This window comes from Vulpes vulpes, chromosome 12 (genome assembly GCF_048418805.1).
Source record: "Vulpes vulpes isolate BD-2025 chromosome 12, VulVul3, whole genome shotgun sequence".
Classification (NCBI taxonomy): Eukaryota; Metazoa; Chordata; class Mammalia; order Carnivora; family Canidae; genus Vulpes; species Vulpes vulpes.
Window position 1 is genome coordinate 125,398,528 of NC_132791.1, and position 13,085 is coordinate 125,411,612.

The 13,085-nt window shown below is 38.8% G+C and overlaps 1 protein-coding gene across 3 annotated transcripts in view; it reads right to left on the bottom strand.

The window, feature by feature from the left end:
• The window catches only part of ATM (ATM serine/threonine kinase), a 119,411-nt gene that overhangs the window by 30,983 nt on the left and 75,343 nt on the right, over window positions 1-13,085 (bottom strand). For all 3 annotated transcript variants that reach the window (XM_072729896.1, XM_072729897.1, XM_026006789.2), the window contains 7 exons: window positions 10,281-10,368; window positions 8,462-8,614; window positions 5,564-5,651; window positions 3,137-3,225; window positions 2,935-3,037; window positions 2,261-2,409; window positions 763-867 (listed from right to left, as the gene is read on the bottom strand). In XM_072729896.1, the coding sequence (XP_072585997.1) occupies window positions 763-867; window positions 2,261-2,409; window positions 2,935-3,037; window positions 3,137-3,225; window positions 5,564-5,651; window positions 8,462-8,614; window positions 10,281-10,368 (775 nt within the window). The remainder of the gene's footprint in view (window positions 1-762; window positions 868-2,260; window positions 2,410-2,934; window positions 3,038-3,136; window positions 3,226-5,563; window positions 5,652-8,461; window positions 8,615-10,280; window positions 10,369-13,085) is intronic.

Sequence of the window (13,085 nt, forward strand, 5' to 3'; positions counted from 1 at the left end):
CCCAGGTGGCTCAGCGGTTTAGCGCCGCCTTCAGCCCAGGGTGTGATCCTGGAGACCCGGGATCCAGTCCCACGTCGGGCTCCCTGCATGGGGCCTGCTTCTCCCTCTGCCTGTGTCTCTCTCTGCCTCTATCTCTCTCTCTGTGTCTCTCATGAATAAATAAATAAAATCTTAAAAAAAAAAAAAGATCTGAACCATATGAACAAATAAAGGCATAACATTAAACAAAAAAAGTAACAATTTATGCAAGCACCTAACATACAAGCATGTTCCTACATCTAAAACAAAAATAGAAAGGTTTTATTGGATCTATCTATCTATCTATCTATCTATCTATCTTTGACAAATGTATTAAAGGATTCTCTAATATAAAACATTGAAACACGGAGAATCCCTTTACAAGGAAGGGAAAACAACTGTTAAGATAGGCATACCCACAGCTCCTACAAAAACATTCCTTCAGAAGATAAAACTCATCTGAGCACTTACTTCTTAGATGTACAGCAGCTACAAAATTGTTAATCCCAGGATTTTGCCTCCCCCTTCTGTACCCGGAGAGCATGAACACTGATTGGCATGATTTATTACACTGTGAACTTGGTTTTTGAGAGGAGAATGGAAATAACAAAAAAACAGCCTGACCAAAGCCAAGAAGTCCTTATCTCTTCATTACTAGGGCAAATCTTCACACTGAAATTATCAAGTTTTCAGAAAAGCAGCCATGAATTAAATGTTAAAATACAGTAACTCATTTTATAATACCTGGCATATCTGAGACTTTCATAAAATGTGGAGAATTCTCTATCTCTTAGAGACTGGAGAGCATTGTACAATGATTCATGGTAACTGGTTCCTTCTGTTCCTTTGCTGTGAGATAATTAAAATATAAGGGGAAAAAAGGAATTATAAACAAAGAATCCTAAAATATCCATGTATAAATAGTTTCACTGAAAAAACAAAATTCGACAACTAAAATGAAAACTTCTCCATTTCTAGGAATTTTGTCAAGAAATACAAAGAATTTTGCAGATCATTTAAATTATTCAAGCAGAAGAAAGTAAACTTCTCAGATATTTTGCCTGGTTCTAACTATGCTATCTTCTCATTTAATGACTCTGTGAACACCGACTGTGTGTAGGCACTAGGCACCAGATTCCAGAGGGGAATCCATGAGTGGACAATTCAGATAGGTCGTCCTTCTCATAGAGCTCATGCTATGGTTTGGAGAAGATGGACAATAAATAAGAAAACTATTGGACAGTAATGACGACATGTGAAGAATTAAAAGAGGAACCAGAATTCTTGGGTGGCTACTCTGGATGAGTGGTCAGCAGAAGTCTGAGATGGGACACTGTTAAACTAGAATCTGAATGAAAGAAGCCACACACGCATGGCAATCGGCAAAAAAACAAGATATATGTAAGGCCTTGAGGTGGAAACACATTGGCCTGCAGGAAGAACACAGAGGAAGCCCACGTGCCCATAATGTAGCCAGCAGAGGGAAGGATGGGATGCGGTGATTTATAGAGGCAAGCACGAATAGGCTCCTACAGTAAAATGCTGTAAAAATATGAGAGCAAATCTCTAATTTTACAGCAATCTAATGGTCTGAAATTTGAAAGACATTTCAATTAATGAATTTTTTTCAATGAAGGCAATTCAACATATAGTTAATAGGATTTCATTTTTTGGTATTTTTGTCATCTATTTTGACATAAAAATTATTTTATTTTTACATAAAAGCAAAACCTTTTATTGGATGAGGCGTTTGGCTTTCCACTCAGAAAAAAAATGGTGACATTACATTTAGGTTATAAACAGTATCTTCCTGTGTTCCTGTTTCTTTTATAAAAGAAAACCTTTTATCAATAAAGCAGTCTTCTGTGAACCATCCAGCCAGTAAAAGAGCAATGTGACTAACTAAAGAATCTGCAGCAGGGAGTGGGAAGGGAAAGGACTATATTTTTCTTGAATTTATAAACAAAAAGATGCTCATGAAAATATACATTTTAGATTGCTATTTTCAAGTACATCTTGGGGGTGGGAGCGGAGGTGCCCTGGCTAAGAGGAGGGTGAAACTGAAACGTAGGCATAGTCACTGCTTACTGCTGTCCTAGTCAAGCATTCAGGCGTGTCTATAGCTGACAGCATCTATAAAACATACAATACACAACCCGTTCCCCTCAGAGGGTGAGATTAAAAACTGTTTCCTGTTTACAACTAGAGAAATGGTAGTAAAAAATGTCTGGGTTCTTCCTACTTGACAGAAATGCAGTGCTCCCACTGCATGTTCCTCCACGCAGCTTGGTAGTGGAGCTCCTGTAGCTCGGCACAGCACTCCTTGTTTTCATGATCTAATCCTTTTAAATAGATGGAGAGAATATGGCAGAGTCCCAAATTCTGCAAGGCCTAAGCAGTTTAAAAAAAAAAAAAAAAGTTCAGTACTCAAAGGTAACAGAACTAGAGAAACAGCAATCAAACAGGAAAAGTAACTTTGATAACACATCACGAAAATCCCAAAACACAGTTTAGTATGCTCCCCCCAGAACACAAAGATGGAGCTCACAAGACCCTGCCACATGATGGGGGAATGGCTACGGATAAAGAACATCAGTTAGCAGCACAAGGATGGCCCTTGGGCCCAACTCTAGCGCAAACCATGAGAACAGTTTACATGAGACCCATCCACCCCATGGCACACTGCACAGTGAAGAATGTCTTCTGCTGTCAGCTAACAAGACTGTGACCAACAAATCTACATGATCTTTTAGGTCAATGTTCCACCCAATTCAGTTGTGTGTCCCCCTCTGGAGGTTAGCCCAATGCCTGAAAAGCAGGTAACTTGCACTCTCACCTCTAGTGTACCCCCACTGACACGTTAAAATCATGTCAGCACTCCACTAGTAGTGCTCTCCAGGGCAGAAAATAACTCACCTGAATTATTCCTGCCTGGCGGGTTGATGAGGAGATTGCCGTCTCAAGGTCATAGGTCACCAGGGCTTTCCCCCACATTGCTTCATGTTCGTATGTACGCAGTCTATAAAGAAAGATTTTCAAAATGCCTTTTAGTTTTACATGCACGTAACTCCTTCACAGACAGAATTACCACACCGTTATCTAGAAACACGCAATTTACCTAGTAAGGGGCTGTAACATTTTCCCTCCGCCACAGCCATACAGACTGTCTGGCTCTCCTATACTTCTGTAGATTTCTAAAAGCAGATCCTAAAAACACGGCAGCAACAAAAATGGGAGAGGAAAAATATCACTTTATGAATTTAGCAAATGGGAAATTTTATCATTACCAACATGTATCTCCTAACTCTGTTATAAAAGTAAAAGACAGTGATACCAAAATATAAAGTTTTGAACACAACAAACTGATTCCAGAGAACAGAATGACTGACTCCCCTGAAAAGAACTGCTCACAATTTCATGAATTTAAATAAGAAAGCAATCCCAATCTATCGGACTTTTAACACATACAAAAATAATCATGTGAGTCAGAAGAGCTGGCTCAGTCAGAGGAGCATGTGACTCTTGATCTGAGGGTGATGAGTTCAAGCCCTACGATGGATATACAGATTACCTAAAAATAAAATCTACAGCATTTTTCCCAGAACTAGAATATACAATCCTAAAATCTGTATGGATTCACAAAAGACTGAGAATTAAAAAAAAAAAAAAAAAAACACAGTAAAAACAAAAACAAATAATACTATTAACGACTAAAACTGTACATGGGAAATGATGTCTGCAAAATCTGACTCCTGAAAACTGAATGTAGTAAAATAAAGGTCACGAATTTTTCTTTGAAAGAAAACTCAAAATTGCATTGTATTACAATTGATAAAATGTGGTATGGATAAAGAAGTGGCTTACTGACTCAAATCTTTGTTGTAAAGTTTGCACAAAATCGATTGTTTAAAATCATCTCAGTAAAATAAAAATGAAAATAGAAAACAAGAGAAAATGGGGTTGCCTGCGGGGCTCAGTCAGTTAAGCATGCAACTCTTGGTCTCAGCTTAGGTCTTGATCTCAGGGTCATGAGTTCAAGCCCCGCACTGAGCTCCACACTGGGCATGGAGCTGAAAAGAAAAGAAAAGAAAAGAAAAGAAAAGAAAAGAAAGGAAAAGAAAAAGAAAAAAGAAAAAGCTAGAAACTTTTGCAGAGAAAACCAGACAAGAGCTTTATTAATAGTGCTTGCTCTGGGAGATACTTACTACATACAAATTCACCAATACTGGCATAATTCTATACTTCTAATTCAACTGTTTATATTCACAAACATCAAACTGAGCCCTTGGTGTTGGAACATTCAGGACCCAAGCCTCATACAGTGTCTTAACACAGGAAATACTTTAAGAACTCAGGTAAGACTATAAAAGCAAAAAGGGAAAAGAGAAAGGAGAATGGGACAAACCCAGAGAGGACACACCTCACACAAGGTGTGGCTGAGGGTGCTAAATGTTCACAAAACATCAGGGAAGACGCTGGAGGGAAGGTGACCCTCTACTAGTCACCTGAAGTTTGGGAGGGTGGGGAGAGCTTTAGCAAGTGCTGCCTGAGGGAGCCTGGAAGGTCCTTCACAAAGTCTGGCTGTGAAGGGAAGGGAGGCCAGAAAGGGGGGATGGAAGAGAACACAGGGCAGAGGGAAATGACTTTGTGTTTGTCTGAAGGGGGATGATTTTATTTTGTCTTCAGGAGGCTTCATACCCAACATGGGATGTGAATTCATGACCACGAGATCGAGAGCTGCATGTTCCAGCGACCGAGTCAGTGGGCGCCCCTGAGGGGGTGATTCTCAAAGGAGTGTGGAAACCTGTGTACACACTCAGAGGAGTGCAGCGCAGTAAAGAACTAATTCTGAGAAAGAGTTCATAAAAATGAAACCATCTAGTCCAGAAAGGACCATCTGGACTAAAAAGAGGAGGTATTTGGGGGAACAGACGCAGAGAGACTTCCATATTTGATGGGGAAGGTGGTGGGACCTCTTCTCTCTGTCCCCTGTTTTCTTCAAGAAACAAGCAGGAAGAGATAAGCAGGGCTTCAGGCAAAGCAGAAGGGCTGACACAAGTCATTTCAGAGGAATGAGCTGACCAGAGATTCAGTGAGGGTGGACATTCAGAGATTTACAGAAGAAGCCATCTGCCCTAAGATGTGACATGCAAGAGACAAGTAAACAAATGAATATATTATGATTACGAATGTTAAATGCTATAAAGAAAATCAAGAGGCTACTGTGGCAGAAAAGATACGGTATAAATTTACCCCATGAGATAGGTGGTTTTACTTCCAATTTGCAGATAAAGGAACTCAAGGTTGTAAGTAATTTTGTGCAAGATTTTACAACTAAGTGGCAGAGTAAGTTAATAACTTACAACTAAGTCTGTCTGCTACTTCAAGGTCTAACCTTCAAACCATGAACTTAAGGTATATGACAGTCTAAATAGTAATGTCACTTTGAAAATCAAATGACATCTCTATAATCTCAGTAACAAAATAATAATCCAAAATATAAAATAAATAGTATCACAAATAATAATGTCTCTATAATATTTACCTGTAAACTTATTCCAGTTTCTTCTTTACTTTTTTCACTCAAACTAGAAATAGCTGTATTCTGGCTTGCTTCTTCAAACGTAAGACTTCTGTTTGTAACAAGAGCACTTCTTTTAATGAGAATCTACTATTTTGAAGCTTGTTAATATATACTATACATAGACTTGGATGGGAAAAAAAACTAACCAAGGTCACAGTTAAAACATAATGAACCATTTACTCTAAATTATATGACTTACACCTAGAATAGAAAAAAAATTGTATTACTTTCTTGAAGGAGATCAAATTTTAATGACAGTCTGATATAGGGGAAGGCCACATGGCTTCTGTTCTAAATGTTCTGACAGTGTTCTTACCTGAAGTTCAACCTCATTCATAATCACGGGCACACAAATAAAGACCACACAAGACACCACTTAACACCTGATAAACTGGCAAAAAATTAAGAAGTCTAATAATACTGTGTTGAGAAAGAAGCGCATCAGTGGGATCTACCCACACCCAAGATTATAAAACTAGTAAGTGACAGGATGAAAACTCGGATTTGTAGACTCCAAGACCTTAGCTTTAAACCATGCATTTATATAGAGGACATTCTGTCCCGTAAGTAATTTTAACTCAGAAATCATGCCTATGGACAGTTTATGACAATAATAATCCAAAGTATAAAATACATCTTATCATGGGTAATAGTGATTCCATTATTACCTATCACCTTATTTCTGTTTGGCTCCCTTCCTTAAATGTAAGGATTTCTACTGGTCTACTTCCTCATAAACTACATTTCTGAGAAGTATGCAAATTGGTATAACCGTGTTAAAAGCCAATTTGGCACAATCTTTTAGGAGGCTAAAATTTTGCATATCCTGCAACCCAGTAATTTTATACTTAAGTATATACCATCAGGAAATGAGCAAATGAACTGTAGTGTGTCCTCCCCCTAGAACGTTAAGTGGCAGTGACAAATTCATGAAGTACAGCCACACACAGCATAAGTATTACAAAAATACTGAGCAGAAAAACAAGTCATAGAAAAGTACACATATAATTTGTCAAAAAGCTCAAAAATAAGGAAAATAAACTCTATTTATGGGTTCATGCTCCTATGATAAAAATTCCATCCAACAAACAATGAACACAAAACACAAGGTAGCATCACCCACTGGAGGGAGCACAGAGCGCAGAGTGCCAAAACAGCACGGACAACATCCAACCTTCCCATGTGGATGGGACAGTTTCCTTATTGGCAAGTTATGCAGAAAAAGTTTTCAGAGGAAAAGTGGAAAGTAGGGGGACAGTCCTGGGGGTTATGACTCTGCCAGTCCAAGTCTGTTCACCCTACAGGCAAAAAAACAAGCCGTCGGACCCGAGCTGTCACTGCCTCACGGATCAGGAGCACTAAAATGACGCTGTCAGTGAACACTTCTCAGCTAAATCTGTTTTGCAGAGTTTGGGATTTCTTTCTAAAAAATTATGGACACTAACCTGAAAATCTCATCTGTTCCCAGCAGTAAGTTAATAAATAAAACTGTAGGATACCTAACACAGTCACTGAAAAAACCAGCGTTCCCTACCCCCAATCCAGCTCATCTGTGTGCCCTTCCTTTGCCATCAGGAACCTGGGGGAAAACAACAAAACCAAACAGCAAGCCCTATTTGTCAAGGACTCATTCCTAATGTTAACCAAAATAAAATCCAGGCTCACCTGCTTATTAAACAAGCACTTTTGCAAAAATGTGCCAAATTCCATACAATCATCTATCTGTAAATTAAGGTGATTTTATTTACGCTCAAAGAAGAGCTCAGTTACTTACTCCTAAATAGTACAAAATACTATACTGTGAAACCAAGATACTGAAACACATTTAGATCATAATTACTATACAGATCCTGACCCAAATTTTAAGTCTCTAAGAAATAAGCAATAATCAATTCCTTACTCCTTACACACTTAAAGAACAGAACTGTCTTCACATAAAGTCTATAATGATTGTGAATGTGATCAATTACATGTTACACACAGTACCTACATATTGTAGGTTTCTGTTTTCAGTTGAAAAGCAGAAATTAAATACGAAGCCAGAGAGTTAAGAAATCGGCTCAGGTACACTAATTTATTCATATCTGGGGCAGAATTTGAAAACTGGCTCCTGGTTTTCCATAGTCTAAGAACCACACTGCTTCCAGGTTAAGGACAATCCAGAGTAGAAACTCTAAGTAACAAGTAAGAGAAATGTAGCAATACTATACAACTTTGTTCTTTCAATTCTGTAATATGAATGATTTTGTAGTTGGAAAATGAGGCTAACAACAAAAATAAACAATAGGCCATGTCAAATGAGCATGATCTGAGGAAGGCAGTTGGGATAATGCAGTATTTTTACTCTAGGACAACACCTGCTTGGCTCTAAAAGAGTTCTAACTCAGAGGAAAAGCTAATTAAATTAGTAGAAACAGGGAGATAGCAAAGTAATCAAAGTGATCTAGTCACAGAAACAAATCAGTTACATTACTTTACAAACAAGTAAAATGGATCTTGAATAAGCAGGGGTATTGGTAAAATGAACTTCAGTGAAATTGGGGAATCACTGATGAAAAAACTATCTTTGATCACTTATAGTAAGTTCCCGATGCTGTGGGGAATACGGAGAGAAGGGTCTCTGTCCCTCAGGAGTTGGCTATCTGAGAATTTCCACAATTCTTAAATAATAAACATCTCTATTTTATTTCAGAGCATAATTACTTATTTCTTTTAAAATATTATCATTTCACTTTAAAAGACTTTTCTCTCTGAAATGTCTTTCAAATGAAGGACTGGGAGCAAAACAAACTATATACTTTAACTGAAACAAGGTCAACATCAATTTAGAAAACCAAAGGTATGCATCCCATTCATTACCTTTTGTCTTCTTCCATGCTTTTCTTATCTGCGTAGATTTCTGCATAGAACAATGCTGTAAAGTGAGCGGCACAGGACTGAGCTACCTTAGCAACTTCTAGATAATTCAACTCCAGCCAGAAAGCATCATCGAAAACTGTTCCTATGGAAGGTCTAAAGAAAAATGTAACATCCAGTCATTACAACTTCACTGTCAAGAGAAAAGTCTGCTGCTCTAGAACACAGTGGTATCAAGTGCTGGTTAAAAAGAAATTACATTCAAATCACCAGTATACAGCTCTCACGTTCTCAGACACTGTGGCTGAAGAGCCCTATTTCTGACGGTTCATGGATCACACACCATGAAAGCAATGGGGCATCAGCTCACACAAATGTGGGGCTCACTCCTGCCCTCCACCAAGGGATCCATGGGCCACAGGCCAAGAACTGCACAGAACAGCAACTGACACACAAATCTTTTTAAGTAGCCAACTGAATGATAATATTGTTTCTTCTATGACACAATTACATATTTTTCCTATTGCAGTTCATTTTTGAAGTCAACCAAAATCTCCTGTGGTAACAGGTCAGCATTGGAAGAGACCATAGATACTACCATTTCCAAAACCAATATTATATATGAGATGTGACAAGAGATTGGTTAAGAGCACTGGTTTTAGAAGGTACAACCTGGTTCAAATCTAGCTGGACAACCCCCCCCCCCCCCCCCCCACACACACACACAAGCTGTATCATCTGCAGCAACTTAATTTTTCAAGCTTCAGTTTGTTCACTTGTAAAGCCCAGGGACAACACATGGCATCAACAATCGTTGCAATGATGAAATGATGCTTCTCAGGCTGATGAGTAAAGTGCTGACACTTAACCATAGCTACTGAGGAACCTGAACTTCAGAGATCACACACAGCTCCTGAGCACTGTGGCACCTGAACTTGAACCCAGGTCCTTACACCCTCTGTTCTATCCATATTCTCTCAAACTCTTCGTTGAAGCCTATTCTGAATGAGAACCGAATACCAAGAATTTTGTCTTCTCCAGGGACTGCCCATATCAACACCATTCCACCTGGATGATAAACTGAATGATTCAAGAGTGCCTCCCCACACCAAGAATAGAGATGTTTCTAGCTACAATTAAAGCTCTTTATGGGCTTTCTCAGAAGAGGATCTGAGACAGACAAGACAGTGAATCAGTAACTTTGTTTCTAACTAGAAACAAATACGCTGACAGACCTAACATTTCTTTCTTTAAGGAGGGAGTGGGATGGATAAGCGGGGTACAAACAAAAGGAATTCAGGGATTTTTCATTTTCCCCTGCCTCTCCTTCCGAGGCATTACCAACCAAGCATTACCAACCAACAGCTGCCACCAGCACGTGAGACATCAATTTCCACCTACTTGAGTTAATGGGGGACTACACTTTCTTCAGAGCTCCAGTCAACTCTGGAGCAGCAGAAACCAATCAGACCACTCAAGGTAGCAATTCCTGCACTCATTGGTAAAAATCCCATGAATAGTAACAGGAATAAGACATGATACTATAAAACAATTTATCACAATCAAGAAAATAAACACTGCCACAGTATACTGAACCATTTTGAGGACCATGATTCCTAGTAAAGAAACTTTTATCTTATGAAGTTCTTAACCAAAGAACCACCCTGAAAACAGATTATTTCAAAATGATATAAGCATCACACAAATTAAATACAGCACCTTGCAGCAGCAGCATCTAAATTAATCATGTTAAAATTCAACCAGCAGTTAACAAGCTACACTTCTAAATCCCAAACTCCAAAAGCAATATTCACTTCATTACCTCTTCTGTCTCCTCATGTAGTCCACGACAGCCAGCATTGTTCTTTGTGATTTTTTATCCACACAGGATCGGAAAAAATGCTCTGACTCTGACAAAGAAAGATAGCTCCCCTCAGTCCCAGACAGACTTGCTTATACACATTCTTCCCTGTTTGTGTGTCTGTCTCCCTCTATGCTATAAGCTTCTGGAAGGCAGTAACCTGGCACAAAATTGGTTCCTAATAAATATGAATAAATAAGTAGAATTTAATGGCATTTCTTATTCTTTTAGAATAAACTACTAAGCTTAATAAAACCTGAGAATTTAATTACAATTTGTATTTTATTTCTGAAGGGGACTAATTCACTGATTCAGTAAATATTTATCAAGGATCTTTTATTTATTTTTAAGATTTTATTTATTTAAGAGACAGAGACAACGAGGGAGTGCAAAAGTGAAGGGCAGAGGCAGAGAGAGTGAGAGGGACAGGGAGAAGGAGAGGGAGAGAGGCGGGAGGGAGAGGGAGAGTCTGCCCAACAGACTCCCCACTGGGCAGGGATCATGACCTGAGCCGAAGGCAGACACTTTACTGACTGAGCCACCTGGGTGCCCCTCGAGGATCTTTTATGTACTCACTGCTCAGGATCACCCCTGAATAAGACAGACCACTGCTGTGCACACAGAACTCACTGACTACATCATGTGCTCTGTGCTATGACAGGGAGAATAGATGGCAGGTAGAGGCATATCAAAAGGAACCTAATCTCAACAATTAAAGTTCCACAGAGGACGTGGTATCTGACAGAAGAGTAACAGCTAGTGTCCCAGGAACAGTTATCTGAGATGGCCAGAACAAGAACTCATTGAACCACAGAGTTGAGAAGCAGCAGGGATGCTGCGTGAGCAAGAAACAGAGGGACTGATGTTATTTACAACCTAGAAGTGAGAGGGTCTGGCAATCTTATGGACACAGGAGAGAGGTTCTCTGGCTTGGGCAGCTGGGTGCCACTCACTGAACAGGTACAAGCATTAGAGAAACCAGGCCAAGGGAAGGGGTGAAGATGCTAAGTCTATTTTGGAGAAGTGGGTCCGAGTTGCACAGGAGACATGTGAGTGTAGACAGAGAGACTGACCTCAGAAAAGATAACTATTTAATCTGATAGAAATTGGTATTTACGGGACACCTAGGTGGCTCAGCAGCTGAGCGTCTGCCTTCAGCTCAGGTCGTGATCCCGGGGTCCTGAGAGCTAGTCCCACACTGGGCTCCCTACATGGAGCCCTCTTCTCCCTCTTCCTGTGTCTTTGCCTCTCTCTGTCTCTCATGATTAATAAATAAAATCTTAAAAAAAGAAAAAAAAAGAAAAAAATTTGTATTTACTTTCCTTTTAAATGACAATTTTACATATGAAAATTGAATTTTCATTCACAGTCATATAGAAATTGGCACTTTACACAGAGGTAAAATAAAGTGGGCTGATTTTTGCGTAGGAATGGTGATAGCATAACATGTATGTATGTATGATAAACATAAAAAAATGCCTTGGCTATGTTGATGATAATGAACTACCAGGTCATCAGAGGCAGTGATTTTATTAAATTTGGTAATAAAATTATTTTAATATGACTTTAAGTGATTTTAATATTTAAAATTTAAATGCTTAGTGGCAACTGAACCACTTATACCTTATTTCCCAAATTAAGAACAGAAGATATAGTTTAGTTTGTAAAGTTTCTGAGAATTTTTTATGAATATCAATTTTTATATCTATATGAATTTCATATTGATCATCTAAAGAAACTCCACATAAGCCTATCTCAGGTCATTTAAAAGACCAACTTACAATCTACTAGGAACTCAGAATGAACTTCCATGTCTACATTTATAAAAACATTATTTCAAACGGTAGATGTGTAAGTGCAGTCAGTGAAGAGGAATTACATAAAACCTAAAATAAAGTGAGGTCCAAGTGACAACACAGCCATTTCAAATAGGTTTCAGCAGCCCAGAAAGAAATGACTGGAAGAATCGTGTGATCACAACCTACACCAAAGTGACAAGAACCACATTCAAGATTCAGAAGAGCAATTTAGTGGCAGCAAAACACACAAATCCATATTTGTCTTAGAACTGTACTGGTCTCAAGTACACTAAGTAAATCTGTACCTGGCTTTATGTTTACACATAAAATATGCCAATGATACATATGAAAGACAGTAAGTTAACATTATAGATTTGTGAATTTTTTTTCTTTAATTTTTGGTTTGAAAAACTGACCCAAGATGAGCCCTCAGGTATGCATATATGTATTATGTGAATACAATGTTCCTGCTCCTGGTGGAAGTTCTGCAATAGACTCTTCCCATGGAAAATATTTATTTTGAAGCTCAGTTTATATTAGTAAATAAAATATAATCTAATCTATTTGGAGTTTTTTTTTTGTTGTTTTTTATTTTGTGGTTTTTTTTTGTTTTTTTTTTGCTAGTGTGGTTTGTTTTTTTTAATTTTATTTATTTATTCATGAGAGACACAGAGATAGAGAGAGGCAGAGACACAGGTAGAGGGAGAAGCAGGCTCCACAAAGGGAGCCTGATGTGGGACTTGACCTCAGGTCTCCAGGATCACCCACCCCCTGGGCCGAAGGTGGCGCTAAATCACTGAGCTACCCAGGCTGCCCTGTCTAAAGGTTTTTTCTCCACTGCTAGAAGGTAGGGGGTCCCCTTCCTTCTGTGGTGCTAGTGCTGAGCACAGGACCTGATATACACCAAATGCTCAGTGCATTGCTCTGTTATTAGAAGCCAAAATTCACTGAGGCATCACTGTGTGTC